The following is an 18,003-nucleotide window of genomic DNA, read 5'->3' as shown; positions in this document are numbered from 1 at the left end:
TTTCCTTCCATACTGTTAAAATCTCCTTGTTAATCGCAGTCTCAGTTCATTTCATTCAGGAATCTTATTTTTTGTTATATAACAGTATTTCTGTAGTCATTTTATGTTATCTACATTCCATCCAGTAGTTGTCTTGCTTTAGGTCCAGCTTTATTAGCAAAGAAATAAGCAGACTTTTCAAGTCCAAGACTGTGAAGATAGCGAGCATACTCTGTGTAAACTGCGTGCACAAGAGCAGCTAAACATGTGTTAAGGAAAATGGTAAATTGTGAACAACACCTAACAGAGTAAAAACCCTCATTTGAGAGCTTTAACCAATACGCAGGATGAGTCTTAAGTAACGTATCAACTGTTACACCTCTTGCTTTGCTTCAAGTTTATAGTTTTTCTTTGCACGAGTATTTCACAAAGTGAGACAGTTTGATTGGTTCTTACTTATGCTCAATTGGAGGACAGACGTATGGACGACTTCATCAGCATGTTCTTGTTCATGTAACTAGTTATAAAATAAATAGATAGGTTCCATATTGACATGCGTCTGTTCAGTATGTTGTAAGAACATCGGTGACACACTCGGCTATCGCCTTGTGTGCTCCCTTTTACTTCTTATCTCATTTTTGACGTCATCTGTGATCTATAACTGAACAGACGCACGGCAAGATATTCGTAATAATATATTTGTTGCGTGTTCCACGTGCGGGTGTCGAGCGCAACACGCAAACTGTGTATTGCGGCGAAACGTTTCCTAATCATTTTGACTTCCGCTTCCTGTACGCGATGCGTAACTCTTGCGCGTCGCACTCATGTTAACTTGCGCTTGCTCAGTTGGAGAAAGTTAACGATCGCGCTTCGCTCTGAAGGTATATGAAGAAACCACTGTGTTTGTTCATAGAAAGTGAACAACTTTTTCCAATAAAATCAAACTGATTGAATTAACAAGCCGAGTTTAACTCGGTTCCTAAACATCACTTAAGGTGGTCAACTTTCACTTTAAAATACTTCTGTTACAAGAAACAGCCATTGCGAAAAGGATACTGTTCTTTTCGTCGCTTGGAGAAAGGAACCCATACTCCTGACAGAACTGAAATTTAAAAAAATGCATACGGTCAAAAAAGATGTTTCATTCTCGAGATTAAACGGATCTAATATTTGAGTCGTGTAGTAATAAAAAGGTCCAATTAAAGTCTGTTGACATTGTTAGTCCAACGAAACAATCATGAACAAGAAAAAGCAAACATATCATTAAAACATTTCTCTTAACTTCTCTTAAAAGGACTCAGCTAACCGCTTTCATTGTATCATTATATCAAGCCTTTGCTACCAAAGAATTTGTGAATTCTGCTCTTTGGATCGATGGCAACGAAGGACCAGGCCGGTTACTTCAACAGGTAATGAAAGGACGAAATAAATTATATCATTATGAGTTGAGGTGCTAATATAACTTGTATTTCGGTAAGACAGGTTTGCGTGCACCTGAAGTTTGACAGTTGTTAATCGAGGCCGTTTTGTAGCATAACTAGTAAAGGTTCTTAAATTGAATTGAATGCGAATTTAAACCAGAATCTAGTGCAGCACACAGCACCGTTCATGATACAATCCAGCCAAAATATCAAGGATATTCTCCCCACATATTGCACGTTCTGGATTAATTATCTTCGTTTTAAGCATACATTAGTAGATAAAGTATATGGCTTAACCAAACCAGAAAATCTCAGCAAGCATTAAATTGCAAACTGGAGCAGAGCTAGCAATGAAAGCCTCAGGATATCGGACGCGATTACGTTTTTGCGGGCTAAGTAGGAATTGGAATATTTTATTGGCAATTAAAAAGTCTCTTATTACGAATAAAGATTTGTATTTAAACTGCACTCTTTCTTAACCGGAAATCAGTAGAAAGAAAAGGCCTAAAAAAAATTATCGTTGTCCTTTCGCTCCAGCTTATTGTCTCAAGAGTTCTTGTATTTATCAAAGCATCTTTGTATAGATTTGACATGATTGGCATTCAATATTAACACACGCATCTTAAAGAAGCACAGTCACGGTTTGCGTATATTGAAAAGTTAAGCCTCAATTTTTCAAATTCGTCGTTTGTAATCCGTGTTAACCCTCTCCATCCGTAGCCATCCTTGTTCCTTTATGGTTTATCATTATGTCTTTGGTGTTTTTCTATCTTATTAAACTGTTATTTTCAGGTTTCCTACTATTTAAAGGTAATTTTGTATGTGGCCAAAATAACTCAAAATACCGTGACTGAGTTCCTTTAATGTTGAATCACTTTAACACAGTTGCACACCTGCCGTGTATGTGGCAAAAATACGTTCGCCGACACAAACGCTTCCAACATTTTAACATTTCTGCGTGATTGAGTTGAGACTCTCATTTTAAAGTTTGCTGACCATACACATAAACGTCACTTTGAACAAAACGCGAACCTGAAGGAGTACTTTGTAAATGGCGTAAGTGTTATGGAGTCTTGATGCTTTTATTACGAAGCTGTTAATACGTACTTTTTGTTGCCTATCTTTCGACTGGCGCCTGATGCACTTAACAATCAACGCATGTTAATATATCAACTAATCAACAGACTTCCCTCTTAACAATATTTAGTGAAGTGAAGTCTCGTATTGTTACGTCATGTTACCCGCTAGAAGCTATGCGACCGCGCACGATAGATGGCAGGTAAACCCCTGTAACGATATGCGACCGTACTGATGACAAGCGATAAAATATCCACGAATATCTGCGGCTTACAGGTTGCAGTGAACTGTGTTGGTGGTTATTTAAAGAAAATTATCGGATAACTCCGAGTAATTATTGATTTGCACCTTGTTAGTTGTAAATCCGTTTCTATTGTTTCCTTTCTTGATTCTCTTTTGTATTTAATAATTTTGGCGCGAAATGAACTTATTATTATTCCATGTGACTGGTCACGGGACATGAGGTCGAAGACGAACTGAAATATTTTTAAGTCAAGGTCAAAGTGCATTAGTACTGTAAGCCAATATCGACACTAGTAAGTTCGATTTAACTCTACAAAGATGATATTTCAACAATTATAACAAAAGAAAAAAGGCACAACATGTAACCGAGATCCGCTGTGTATCGTGAGAAGACTTTAATACTTAATCTCGTTTGCACTATCTTTTAGTGCAGTTTTTTTTTATTATAAGAATATACTTTATAAGTATATCGACACTGAAATTTGCTGAATTTTAAGAATATTTCAAGAATAAACCTGTTGGGAATTTGAAAAGGCCACGATTTCGCGGTGTTTTGAAAATTTGTAAGTACAATACCATTATTTATTATATGGAGAAGAGTGTTTTACTGGGAACTAAACCACTAGTAGATTCCATACGCCACTTCATTCGGGACCCGAGTGGCGTATTTTCCGTATGTCACCTTTGTGAGTGTCGTATCGTTCAATGACCTCACGATTCCCGCCTTTTGCTTTTGTTGAATTGGTTTCTCCATATAATAAAAAGAACATTACACGTTGGCTCAGTCGAAGATATGAATTTTATGTTCTCGTGGCAAGAACAATATCTCACGAGTGAGCGAAGCGAACGAGTGAGATATTGTTCTTGCCACGAGAACATAAGATTCATATCTTCTCGCCACCGTGTAATATCCTCTATATATTTTAATTAAACCGTATAAAATTCTTCTTTTCTCTAAACGGCAAAGCTAGCCAAAAAACAACAAACTCAGCACCAGCCGTATGTTCGATGCTAATAAAATTTCTGCGAGAAGTAAGGTGTGTCTAATCAGACTTTATTGTCTGCAGTCTGCCTCCAAAGCTATTCTAACGTCAAGAAAGACATGATTCGATAGATAATCTGACGTTTTATTGGCATAGTCCAGTTTGTCCTTTAACTAATCTTAGAATATTTACAAGAATATTTTCAGCCTATAATCGGCAGAAAAATAAGAATATTTAGCCTGGGCCGGAAAGAAATATTCTTATTAAAAAAAGTGTAGCTTTTTTCGCCGTAAACTTTTCTCATTTGCTTTGCAACTGATAAAATGCAATGTAAATTCGAGGAAACTTCCCACAGAATCTGCAAAATTGCCCGAAATCACCTCCGTTCACATTGGAATATATTATAATAAAATAGAATAAAGCGTTCTCCCGTAAAATTATTAAAAATATGAGCTTTCGACGGCCATTCGACGGAAAAAAATTTGCGGCAAAATGAAACGTTAAAAATTTGAATTTCACCAGAAATGTAAGGATCGAAATCCACCAATCACAGACGACATCGTGCTTAACGGGTAATCAGTGTGTAATGTGTAATCAGTCGATGTAGACCCTCAATAAACAGTCGAAACATCACAATCTAAATCTCAAGTGACTACATGCCGAGAAAGACGACCATATATACTTTATAAGTATTGAATCTTGCTGTGACGAACTACAAAATAACACAATACAGTACAATGCAATGTAATGGAGTAGAAATTTATTGTGTGACACTCTTAGCTATATGTGAGGTGTGACATCGCATGAAAGAAAATGACACACAGGTATTCCAGAGAAATTGAAATTGAAAGTAAATATTATATTGTATGAGTAAACTTTTTTTAAAAAAAAATTCATAAGTCAGGATCATGAAATACAATCTAAAATAATTACACGTTATGCTAAAAAGTAAAAACGATAATCATATGTACAATCAAACTGACGCTAGCAATGCCTGCGCAATTGACACCTTCAAAACTCTCACTAACACTGTCTTGCTTAAATGAGCCTTTTGATTAATTTGTTTTAAGTTTTGTCCCTTATCCGATGATTTATTTTAAAGTTATGTCATTTTATCTTACACATTTATATATTTTTAATGAATCACAATTTCTATGTAGTTTTCACGCGCAACTAAACATTATATGAAAGTCTACGTCTAATATAAAGTCTAGATTGTTATTATTAATTATTTTGAACAACAAGAAACTTTTTCAATCCTCTTAACAAACAAGACAATCGCTTGGCTCGTTACAGGAGATTAACACGTGAAAGGGGCGTGGACGTTTGTCGAAAACACCCCGGGTGTGGCTCATGTCTTAATTTAATCCTAAAAGATACTACTCCTAAAATCAGGCAAATAAGAACTATAATCATTTTCATGACCATGTCATCGAACACTTTCGTCTGTGAAGAGGTTTCAGCAATTCCATTCCCGATCAATTTAAACAACTTACACAGTTAGCTGAAATTATTACATCCCTGTAAAAAGATTCAATGATGACAGAGATAACTGGCTTAAGTGCCAAAATATAAATCACAATTGCCAATCCTAAAAGAGACAGCAAAGAACATCCCCACCCCTTCCCCATGAGCACCCCTCCCTCCTCCCCATCGAAGAAACTTTGCATCAATTTTAGGCAACAAAGTCGCCTGACAGATGCTAGGCTTCTTAAGAGATATGTCTGATTATTTTCGACAACAACACTAAGAAAAATAGGTTTGCAACTACAAAAAAGCTTACTTTTCAGTTCTGCTTCTGAGGAAAAATAAACAATTGTGCTTGTAACAGACAATGGCCGTAAAAGAAAGTCAATGCAGCATTGTCTTTTCTATTTTACACTGTCCTTGCAGAAGTTTCTTGTTTCTCTTGGTTCATTGCTTGATTTCGTATTTCTATGGAGTACTCCATCGGCGAGGTCTTTCCTTCCTACAACACCGAAAAAAAAAACTAATTTGATGATATCTAAAATCCCAACCATTGGGTAACAGTACTTTCTGTTAAGCAAAAGATAAAGCCTGAAGAAATATATTACACATTCATAGATGATGATTACAGTTTAATTCTTAAATCGCAGACATAAGCGTCCGATCATGTCTGAGTACACTTTACTTTTTAAGCATAAGTACCAAATTTACGGTCGAGAAGTGACAAGAATAAGGAATCTCATCGCCGCACAAGAAAGTCTTTTGATGAAAGAAAACTTTTTCTCAATAACTGATTGGAAGTGAAAATCTTTTGATTCACTTCTGTAACTCTTTTGTGTACAGCACAGCTAGATTTTGCCCTTTGAAACACAAATTAAAAGAAGAAAAGTAGGGAGTTTCAATTTTTCTTTAAGTCGCATGGGCAACTAACTAACCAAATTTATGAAATATTTTCTTCGCTAATAAAAAACATACCTTTATTTTTCAAACTCAAATGTGACGTCATCTCCAATCAGCATAAACGGGGCCCACCTGGAAACCTTGGTAAAGCCGTGATCTCTCATCCACTTCATGGCCGCGTGAAGAGATACACTGGCACTTTCTCCATCAACAAGGTGCTCGTAAAAGCGACTCATCAACTTCTTTGTTGCAATGTCGTCTAGAGCCCACAGTGCCACCAACACCGAGCGTGCACCGGCTCCTAGAAATGCGCGAGCGATTCCAACAACTCCCTCGGCTCTAATTTGTCCACGGCCACTGTGACAACAGCTTAGTACAACCAGCTTAGCCCGCACTTTGACTTTTGAAATGTCGGACATTTTCAAAAGGTAGTCGTCTTCTTGTGGAATTCCGGTTAGTGTAGCAGATCCTGGATGGACCGGCTCTGGAGGGGCAAGAGCAATTTCTCCTCTTTCAGCATTACCATGTGCAGCAATATGTATCAGACTCACTGAATTCAGCTTCTCAAGTACCGCTTTCTTTGTTGCGTCCTGTCCTAACAAAGGCCAAACGCCCAGCCGTCGTGCGATCATCTCTGCTTCCTTTCTTGCACCAGGCAATGGTACGAACTTTTTATTGACTTCTTACCTGTAAATCACCACACCAACATCAGGATCACCCACTACTAGAGCACCAGTCTGACAGTGATAGTCTGCAGGACTGTCCTGAATGAGCTTCAGAGTCGTCAAAGAAGGAACCACGCGGATTCTGAAACGCTCCGATAAATATTTCCCGCTTTCATTGAGTAAAGCTGGAAACGGAACACGATACAGGTTGCGATCAGGAACAATGATGATTTGGGGCTCGTCAAGTAAGTCGGATACAGGATTGACGAGCAGTTCGTAGAACAATTTTAGACTCGGTTCGGGATCATCCGTATTCCCAGGCTTGCCTTGTCGCAAAGTTGCGGGGCTATCTTCCTGACAAGATTCAGGATTTGTTTCAATGTCATTGCCATTCAAGGATCGATCTTCGCAGACCTCCTCGGGTAAAATACCAAAGTCTTGGAAGCTTTCAGCCATGATAGCAAAAAATTCATCGAAGTTTTCAGCAAGCTTTGTTAACCTTGTGTAAAGAGTCTTTTTATCCACATCAAGTTCTCGGATCTGAATGACTCCGCTTGTCTTGAGAATCCACAAAAACACTCTTTGATCAAAATAAGAAATGTATAGACAAGTAGAGTTACTTTCTTTCTTCATGACATTTTCAACAACAGTCCATGATTGCGGGTCAGCTGATATGCGATTTGCAACAGAGTACTGAGTTGCCATCAAGTCTGCTAAGGCTCTTGCTCGTCCAAGCTCTGCAACACAAAGAGCATCCTTAGGATTTCCAGCGCGACGAAACAATTCACTGAGCTGCTGATAGGGAAAAACATGCATGTCTGCAAAGGATATTTTTAATTGATCGCTGTCTTGAAGGAAACCTCGCATTTTTTCGGATTTTCCAATACTTCGAAACAAAAGAGAAAAAGCTTCCTGAGAGTTGTTTTGTGATAACTTTGTCAATGTAAGACTACAATAGCAACGAAACTCAGTTTCAACCTCTCCAATGTTTTCACTGATTGACAGTGCCTTCTCAAGATATTCTTCGGCCACGTCATGATCGCCGCGAGATTGAAGCACTTGTCCAAGGCCGAGGTAAGATTTTGCTTCTACTACTCTGTTACCAATTTCAACTGCAATCGCAATTGCTTTCTCGAGGCAGGCTTGAGCTTTATCTTTATCACCAAGAGATTTATAAAAATGGCCTTCTTTGTCCCAGCAAATTGCTTGTGCTGTTTTATCACCAATTTCCATGCTGATCGCAAGCGCTTTGTCATAATATTCTTTAGCCTTGACATATAGACCGAGAGACCGAAACACATTTCCTAGGTTTCCATACCATTTTCCTTCACTCGCTCTGTCACCAATTTCCACGCTGATCACGAGTGCTTTTTCATAATATTCTCTAGCCTTGACATATTCACCGAGAGACCCAAACACACTTCCTAGGTTTGCATACCATATTCCTTCATTCGCTCTGTCACCAATTTCCATGCTGATCGCAAGTGCTTTTTCATAATATTCTTTAGCCTTGACATATTCACCGAGAGACCGAAACACATTTCCTAGGTTTCCATACTGTTTTCCTTCATTCCCTCTGTCACCAATTTCCACGCTGATCGCAAGTGCTTTTTCAATATATTCTTTAGCCTTGACATATTCACCGAGAGACCGAAACACATTTCCTAGGTTTCCATAACACTCTTCTTCTCCTTTTCTGTAACCAATTTCCATGCTGATGGCAAGTCCTTTTTCATAATATTCTTTAGCCTTGACATATTCACCGAGAGAATAAAACACATTTCCTAGGTTTCCATACCATGTTCCTTCATTCACTTTTTCACCAAATTCCATGCTGATCGCAAGTGCTTTTTCATAATATTCTTTAGCCTTGACATATTCACCGAGAAAATAAAACACATTTCCTAGGCGTCCATAACATGTTCCTTCTCCTGCTCTTTCACCAATTTCCATGCTGATCGAGAGTGCTTTTTCAAAATGTTGTCTAGCCTTGACATATTCACCGAGAGAATGAAACACTATTCCTAGGTTTCCATACCATTTTCCTTCATTCGCTCTGTCACCAATTTCCATGCTGATCGCAAGTGCTTTTTCACAATATTCTTTAGCCTTAACATATTCACCGAGAGACCCAAACACATTTCCTAGGTTTCCATACCATGTTTCTTCACTCGCTCTGTCACCAATTTCCACGCTGATCGCAAGTACTTTTTCATAATATTCTTTAGCCTTGACATATTCACCGAGAGACCGAAACACATCTGCTAGGTTTCCATACTGTCTTCCTTCATTCGCTTTGTCAACAATTTCCATGCTGATCGCAAGTGCTTTTTCATAATATTCTTTAGCCTTGACATATTCACCGAGAGACCGAAACACATTTCCTAGGTTTCCATACAGTCTTCCTTCACTCGCTTTGTCACCAATTTCCATGCTGATCGCAAGTGCTTTTTCACAATATTCTTTAGCCTTAACATATTCACCGAGAGACCAAAACACATTTCCTAGGTTTCCATACCATGTTTCTTCACTCGCTCTGTCACCAATTTCCACGCTGATCGCAAGTGCTTTTTCATAATATTCTTTAGCCCTGACATATTCACCGAGAGACCCAAACACATTTCCTAGGTTTCCATACAGTCTTCCTTCACTCGCTTTGTCACCAATTTCCATGCTGATCGCAAGTGCTTTTTCACAATATTCTTTAGCCTTGACATATTCACCGAGAGACCGAAACACATTTCCTAGGTTTCCATACCATGTTCCTTCACTCGCTCTGTCACCAATTTCCACGCTGATCGCAAGTGCTTTTTCATAATATTCTTTAGCCTTGACATATTCATCGAGATCCCGAAACACATTTCCTAGGTTTCCATACCGTCTTCCTTCATTCGCTTTGTCACCAATTTCCACGCTGATCGCAAGCGCTTTTTCATAATATTCTTTAGCCTTGACATATTCATCGAGATCCCGAAACACATTTCCTAGGTTTCCATACCATGTTTCTTCACTCGCTCTGTCACCAATTTCCACGCTGATCGCAAGTGCTTTTTCATAATATTCTTTAGCCTTGACATATTCACCGAGACAGCGAAACACAGTTCCTAAGTTTCCATACCATGTTCCTTTATTCGCTCTGTCACTAATTTCCATGCTGATCGCAAGTGCTTTTTCATAATATTCTTTAGCCTTGATATACTCGCTGAGAGATTGAAACACATTTCCTAGGCTTCCATAACATGTACCTTCTATTGCTCTGTCACCAATTTCCAAGCTTATCGCAAGTGCTTTTTCATGATAGTTTTTAGCCTTGATGTATTCACCGAGTGAAACAAGCACAGTTCCTAGGCCTCCAAAAGCGATTGCTTCTCCTCTCCTGTCGCCTGTTTTTTGCATGACAAGGATTGCTCTCTCATAAAGTTCTTTTGCCTCAGCATACATACTTTGACTCTGATATATCTCTGCCAGTACTATGCTAAGCACACCTTCGTGGCCTGTATCACCACACTCGTGGTGAAAGTCGAGAAGTTTCATGCCGCAAGCTATTGCATTTGAGTGATCGCTAACACGGCGGTACGCCTCAAACATGGTATAATAAATTTTTCTGTACATTCTTTGCCGCAATGGTTTTTGTACACTCAGTACTTTATTACTGAGCAAAACTAAGCTTTCCTTGCATAACTCGATGGCTTTTAGAGTACGACCGATGTTGAGAAGGAAATTAGCGACAAGGAGGGCTATACAGATGGCTTGTATAACTTCTTGTAAGTAATTCATGACGCTTTCCTCAGTAAGTCATGTAACTGAAAATAAACCAAATAATGGTGATTGTAGAATTTTGCCGCATTACGTAATGAGCTTTGTGTAACTACGAAGAAGAGTAAAGGGACTCGAAAAAGCCATGTTTTTAGCAAATTAGCATTCCAAACCTGTACATTTCATCTTTAAGTCTGATGGACTAAAGAAATAAAAGGTAAAGGAGTGCTTGCTGTAAAGGGACCGAATTTATTTCGGGTGCACAAGTTCAATTTCTCTATTTTGTACTTGACATTTCAGATTCGTTGAAACTACAAAATGTTGGAATTAACTATGAATGTACAAATCAACTTTGGCTACAGGAAACTTTTCATGCGTAAATTCAACTTCGCTAAAAGTCGGAGTGATCATTCAGGTCCTTACGTGAATAAGCTTCTCAAACAGAGTTGAAGAATGACGTTTACGGTAAACGACAAATGGCGAAAATCGCCTCTTAATTTGTTTTCTTTCTTTAAATGTACCTACAGTCTTAAAATCAGTCCAACACAAAGATAGACTAACAAATTTTTCTAGTCACCGCCGTATAAACGGCTAAACATTTAGTCAGTGCAAAAGTCTCTCATTTGTCGTAAACGTTTTTTAATTACCATTCTATTGTCATAAGGTTTTTCCTAGATTTCACGACGCGGTAGCATTTCGCTTGTAACTTAGAAGAGCTACTTTGAAGTATTTATACCTTGGCCAAACAATATTTTCTTTAGTTTAGTTCAACTCGTAAAGAATATAAAGTTAAGGCATGCAATTTAAGACAAGTTGTACTCACCTTGCCAATGTTCAGTGAATGTTGAAATAAAAGCCTGAAGACCAGTTTGTATTCCTACCATGGAGTGAACTTTTCTGTCAGGTTTGTTTTACACTGTTCGCTTTGGAAAGTAAAACACCAGATACCGTAAATAATTCATAAAATCAGACGTTACACGAGGAAATTAGAAAATGAAATTTTCAAGTTTGTCATGTCAGATTTTTCATTTTTCAAAAAAACTGAAATTTTGGAATGTTTGTCTTTAACTAGTAAGTATGATTTTGTATTTATTGTGAGATGGGCACGCATAATCCTCCATCCTGAATTGTTTACATAAAACGCATTAGTTAGCCGCTTAGAGGCTACTGAAATTCTGCTCTGAATTAATCAAGTTTGAAGGCAAACTTTTTTGCGTTACCATTGCTTTTTTAAAGGTTTATTTTAAAAATGCATTTAGGGGCGAAACAATTTCCCAAAAATACGATATTAATTCGAATTAGAAACTGTCTTCTTGCAAACACAGTATTTCGCTTTTGAAGGAAAAAAGAATGATCCAAGTATTTATTCAAAGAAGACAGATTGCCATATGACGTCAATATGACGTGAAGATGTAGACAAACCATCCACAGTTTTACTTTTTCCTTACTTTTTGGAGTGAGAAGCGAAAAAAGACGCAAAAACCAAAAATGTCACACGCAAAATCGGAGGGACGGCGACGGTGGGGTCTGGAATAGGGTTGGGTTGGAATGGAGAGGGCTGGGGAAAAGAGAGTCACGAGTCTCGCCTCCTAGTAGGCCAGGATCTCGACTCACGTGACACCCGGAGGAAAACTTGATTAGCGACAAGTCCATACCCCACCGAGCAATCCGTACTTAAGATTGTACCTGTTTGTTTAAGCACAAAGAAAACGATCAGGCGATGAAAACAAATTTTCTCGATAAACCACCACATTCTCAAAAACACTAAATCAAAAGTTCTGAATGCCTAATGGAACATTTATGGTATGTTTCGATGGTATTTCAGGCGGTTTGGTCGAGCCTTAGTTCGTATTCTAGCGAGACACAGTCGAGCCATTATACCCTTGGAGAGACCAAAAAAGTCTAATGTTTGCCGCTGAAGGGTAACAAAAAATAGGTATTTACTGTACCTAAATTCTGTCAACTGGCGACATCATATCAGTGATTTGATATTGCAGGTTATCAGGACAGTAGACACAGCTTTTGAATCGCGACTATGGCTAGGGTATCGGGTACAACAGTAAATCAAGGTAATATGTCCGCTAGTTGACTCTATTCTCATCACCCGTTATATTGTTAGGAGAAATTAGGTATTGGTCAACCAGGCGTCTCTTAAAACAGCACAGTGACAAAGGATCATGCCTGCAACCAAGGGCGGATGATCCATGAACCTCTTCCGGGGTAAATTGTGAATGGTTATTTTAAGCACTTAGCTGCCTGACTGATGAAACGTTGTCACACCTGTTGGTTTTATTTTCGTGAGGTCGCTGTAAAATAACATGCCACGCGCGAGGTATGAGGTCACGAAAACGTGATCAATATGACACTAGCAGTACATGCAACGAAACTGAAAATAGATTTCAAAAAATTATCATTGGGAACTGCGAATCGTTTTGTTAAATCATCCTCACTTGTTGTAACGAAAAACGTCAAACAAATGAAAGCTTCTGGATAGCTTACGTTAAAATTGAATCGTTTTATTTCAATAAAAGGCGTCGCAATTTATATTCTCAGTCTTATTACTGATCTTTGGATTCTTTTTTCTGTTCTATTGATTTTAAATAGGTTGTGCTGCCATCCAGCAAAAAAAGAGACACTTCGTTACGTGTACACGATGGAAGCGCTATCGTCAACTAAAACCACAGCGTCCTTGCAGAGGCCTCCACGCAGTGGGTGCAGTTTGATCCAAGCTCATATAGGCGGTACTGTTGCGTGACAGTAACGCAGCTAGTCACACTAAGACAGCCGCATTAAATATTCTAACGCTGTGATCCAAGCCACAGCTTGCCAGCTGTAAACATGAGCAAACTTCAGAGTCTCTTTTTCATCTCCATCGCAACCGTCGCACGGCAAGCACGTGACAAATGCTGCATGTTATAAGGCACGTGACGTGAGGGAAAAATTCCGCTGAAAGAGAAACAAAAATTTAAACAAAATGCAGGGTGATATTTTTTCAGTACAAGTTAACCATTAGCTTTAATAAACGTACGAAAATTTACGGCACAGAAGGGCATTCCGTAACTTTCGAACGTAGATGGGTTTTCATAAACAAGGATACAATTGGTCCGAAGCTTGCTCTTTCTTTTAGACCAATCCCCAATACTAGTGTTACCTACGCAGATTAACAAGAGCTAGTCAGGTGTTAAATTAATCACCAATTAATTGTAATAATAATTAATTGATCGCAGGTCCCGGGTCCCTTATCGAGCTTACGTTTTTGTCCCATGAAGCTGTAGCGAAGTACTTGCCATCTCCACTCCTTGCGCATGGCCAAATAACTCTGGCATGTTGATTGTTTTTGTCACTCCGAGCCGCGAGTCTGAACAGAGGTCCTGTAATAAGAAAACCAATCCCATCACGTTAGTTACTCTCTATAATTAATTGAATTCTGCTTGAACACTGGTGCAAATGCTGTAATCTGATTGGCTGAGCCATTGCGCTCTATCATTAGTGTGCAGTGGCTTGGTGTGGTCTGTACAGCACCGCAAATGATCCCCGACCGCAAATCATCCCCGACCGCAAATGATCCCGAACCGCAAATGATCCCCGACCGCAAATGATCCCCGACCGCAAATGATCCCCGACCGCAAATGATCCCCAAATTGGACCGAAAATGATCCCCAAATTGGAGCGCAAATGATCCCCAGACCGAAAATGATCCCCAAATTGGACCGCAAATCATCCCCAGACCGGAAATGATCCCCACATTGGACCGCAAATGATCCCGAACCGCAAATGATCCCCGACATTGGACCGCAAATGATCTCGCCGGAAAACGAGGAATGGCATGGAGTTTGCTTCCATGTTTTTATTCCTTCCTTTCATTTTCATCATTCAAACGATAAATAGAAAGAAAAGATACTGACAACGTTAACTACAATTTAAATAAAATTCTCATGATAAATAATTCCATCTCATTTTCTCTTGACAATTCTTCTAAAAAAACACGAAAAAAAGGTCGTAAACAGCGATACCATTTCTCAATTGGCTCGATATACAACAGTAACAACTTAATGCTACCATGACGAAGGCATAAACAACTTGTATACATTTGTGTTAATACCACCAGTAAGAGTGATCGTGAGTATTCATGACCTTTTAGTCCTACGTACGATATTCTGTGAACTAGAAAGTCCGCATCTCAACGCACTCCAAGCCGGTTTGTCTTTCGCATCTGCAATTTGCAGCCTGAAATTCCATACTGAAGATGTAAACGTGTAGTGAATCTGGACAGGGGCGCTGATTAGTCAACTTGCATGGTATGTTGAGCAATCTAACTCTTACCTTCATTACCCGTGGGTAACATACGCGGAAAACCGAGAAAACGGATATCATTACGAACTAAAGTAGAATGGCAGCCGTAAGCCGTTTTCGTGTGAGATTTCCAGACCAACGAAGTCTTGCTTCACGAACAACCTTAACCTGATATATAGGTTACCACTGTAACCCGATATCCGCTAAAATTTCTTGCTACTGATTTTCAAAATCGATAACAAGAGTACCCTAGGTATCAGAGGTTTTTTTTATTTTGCGTGATTAACCAAAATCGGAGACCGCACTTGAAAAGTCTCTAGTACTCAGGGTATCACCAAACGTGCAGCCGAGAAAATCAGACACGATTTAGAAATTGAGATGCACGCAGAATATCGAGTGACTGATCTGACTTTTCCGTTCGCAATTTTCGCTTCGGTTAAGTTGTTATGAAATGTTATGGTGATATATAGGCAAAGCCGATTACAAGGCATTTCGCGGAGCTTTTACAGTAATCTTTCCGAAGACTATTTATCCTGAGAATTATATCTTTATAAAATATGGTCAGTTATGACTTGTTTCTGTTTAGGTTAAAAATTGAAACCTCGACACGAAGAACAAACTCCATGCCATTCGTCGTTTTCCGGCGGGATCATTTTGCGGTCCACATCGGGGATCATTTGCGGTCCAATTTGGGGATCATTTCCGGTTTGGGGACCGTTTGCGGTCGGGGATCATTTGCGGTGCTGTACAGGTCGACAAAATTGCAACATTGCAAAATTGCAAAATTTTGAAAGAACATTTAGAAACAAATGGATAATCATATTCCTAACAAGACAAAAAGAGGGTACTTACGGTTTCTTAAATTTATATCTTGAAGTTTAATTCACATAAAATACTTGAAAGTACTGATGGGAAGAAACCGATGACGAACTTGTACTTATGTTTGTACAATTTCTCTGAACTTTGAATTTTATTTTCTCGAGCTCCCTATGGTAATTGATTTTGGTGCTATTTCAGGCAACTATTTATATTTTTAGCTTTTAGAAAATGCAAAAAGGAACAGTAATATATTTAAAATTATTCTGGTACAAGGTTTTCGTCCATTAAAAACTGAAATTGCTCGATTTCCTATCAGGTTTCGTCTTAAGATGACGCATTGCTCACATAATAATACACAGCAGAAGGTTTATCTGAGCGATTTCGCAGAAACATGCCCGCTAGGTGCAAAGCTAGCGACTTTAATCCCAGGGGGAAGTGGGGGGGGGGCTGGGGGGCTCCGTCACGGCCAGGCTGGGTCAATGCGTAAACGCGGGCATGTTTTTGCGAATTCGGTCTGATATAACAGTAGTTTTTTGTTCGTTTTTTTGGTTCCTTGACATTCGAGGCTAATTATCTCTGAAAAATTCATGGCTACACCAAGGTTTTTCTTTTTTGGACTCCAATAACCCTTGTTGTGATATTTTTTCCATTGTCCTTTGTATTTAATTTATTAGGCGACGTCCTACAAAAGTAGTGTAGGACGCTTGTGTGGGCCGTAGCCAATCAGAAGGCCGTGCATATCATTAAAAAAGGCTCTCGACCAATCAGAGGGCCGGATTTGCTCATTAATATATTCATGAGTTAGGGGGTTATCAAAATATGCGTCTGCAGTGACGTCACAGGTCAGCAGTCTTTTGCATCCCAGGTCACGCGCGTGCCCAAATAAGGCGATAGACAGGAAATGAGTTTTCAAAGATGATTTTTTATTGATTTTACAGGAAGTAAAAAAATTACAATGGTGTGTATCCGTATGGAAAGGACATGAAAGTGTTCGTGTCTACGACGCGTTTGTCGAAGACGAGTCCGTAGTGTTTGGTGCGTGTGATGACCTTGAGATGTTTGGTGGCTGGGTTTCTGTAGAAGAAGTTGGGGTTAACGACGGGGATGTTGCGTCGTCCACCGTCCTCGAGAGGTTGTGTGAGTTCGTCGAGTAGATTTTGTTCCATGACGTCGTAATTGAGTTGTTGGGCTCCTCGTACATTGAGGGAGAAGCCTCGGACTTTGCAGCAGACTTTGCCTTGGTGGGTTTTGTACCCGTAATTCTTGGGTCCAGCGGAGGTGAAAGTGGTAATGAAGTCGTCGTCGTCGAGCTCGTTGGTCATCTCTCCGAGGTAATCGCCTAGCGGGACATCGGCTTGACCTGGTTTGTGCGAGTAGATGACGGAATCGGTGTCAAAGTAGAGGACTTGTTGTTTTAATTGTTCCAGGTAGCTGTATAATTTGAGTCGAGCTGAACAGGTGGTGAAAGCGGCGACGAAGATGTTGATTCGTCCGTTATCGGGTTGATTGTCTTTGAGTTCGGTGTAGACGACCTCTAGGGCTTCGTCGTGGGCGATTCTGACTTGTTTTATGTCGTTGAAGTGATTGGAAACGAGTTCGAAGAGTTGTGCTGCAGTGTAGACGACTTCGGTGGTGGGTTTGGGTAGGTTTTCGCCGAACTTGCCCCAGAAAGAGTTGAGCATGAGTTTGGCGGTGGCTTTGCGTCCGGGGTTTTTTTGGATCATGGCCGGATCGAGAGCAATGCCTTCTTTCTGGCGGTATTGTTGCACGTACTGTGTCTTGTCTTGGGGGGTGTGACACCAGTGGGGGTAGCCGGCGGATTCCTGTTTGATTTTTAGCCAGGTGTTCACGTAATCGGCGAAGAGTCCTGTACGACGTTGTCTTTCCGGGAAATGGTGGACTTCGTGGATCTTGATGAGCGTGTATCCCATGGCAACGGCTTTCTCGATTTCGGGGGTGCACCAGGTCCCTCGTAGCGTGCGTTGCTCGGCCGTGTGAGAGCATCGATGTGATTTCTCAAGGAGGGGTTTGTTCATTTCGTGTTCCACGCACGATCGGCAGAGTGGGAAGGTGAGTTTACCCCTGTGCCGAAAAGGTAGAACGGGATGGTAAAGTTCGTGAGGTGGTAGTATGTCCACTTTGGCCATACCGAAGTAGTGATGGATGTCTTGGTCGTCGGGGTTGACGATGACTTGCGGGTGTCCTACGGGGTATTTGCTTCCCTTGTTGACCCAGGGGTAGAGCGACGTCACGTCGATGTACTTGATTTTCTCTCCTTGAGCCACGTCGGCCACGTGATGTAGTTTGACGGCGTTCGTGCGTCCTCCGAAGAAAGCTTCTCTGGGTTCGAGCGGTTTGACGATTTCGAACGTGTCTAGAAACTGGCTGAGATCAGGGTCG

At 39.9% G+C, this 18,003-nt stretch overlaps 1 protein-coding gene and 1 pseudogene across 1 annotated transcript; both read right to left on the bottom strand.

Annotated features, from left to right (window-relative positions):
* Window positions 1-5,994: 5,994 nt before the first annotated feature.
* LOC145480062 (tetratricopeptide repeat protein 28-like) lies at window positions 5,995-7,968 on the bottom strand (annotated as a pseudogene).
* Window positions 7,969-8,399: 431 nt separating this feature from the next.
* LOC145478490 (uncharacterized) lies at window positions 8,400-10,512 on the bottom strand. Its single transcript, XM_081456530.1, has 3 exons — window positions 9,374-10,512; window positions 8,894-9,049; window positions 8,400-8,484 (listed from the first exon to the last, which is right to left on the bottom strand). Exons 1-3 carry the CDS (start codon window positions 10,510-10,512, stop codon window positions 8,400-8,402), a joined length of 1,380 nt encoding a protein of 459 aa, XP_081312656.1.
* Between the last annotated feature and the right edge of the window lie 7,491 nt (window positions 10,513-18,003).

This window comes from Orbicella franksi, chromosome 2 (assembly GCF_964199315.1).
Source record: "Orbicella franksi chromosome 2, jaOrbFran1.1, whole genome shotgun sequence".
NCBI classification, from domain to species: domain Eukaryota; kingdom Metazoa; phylum Cnidaria; class Anthozoa; order Scleractinia; family Merulinidae; genus Orbicella; species Orbicella franksi.
The sequence above is the reverse complement of the archived record's forward strand: the minus strand, read 5'-3'. Positions and strand labels throughout refer to the sequence as shown.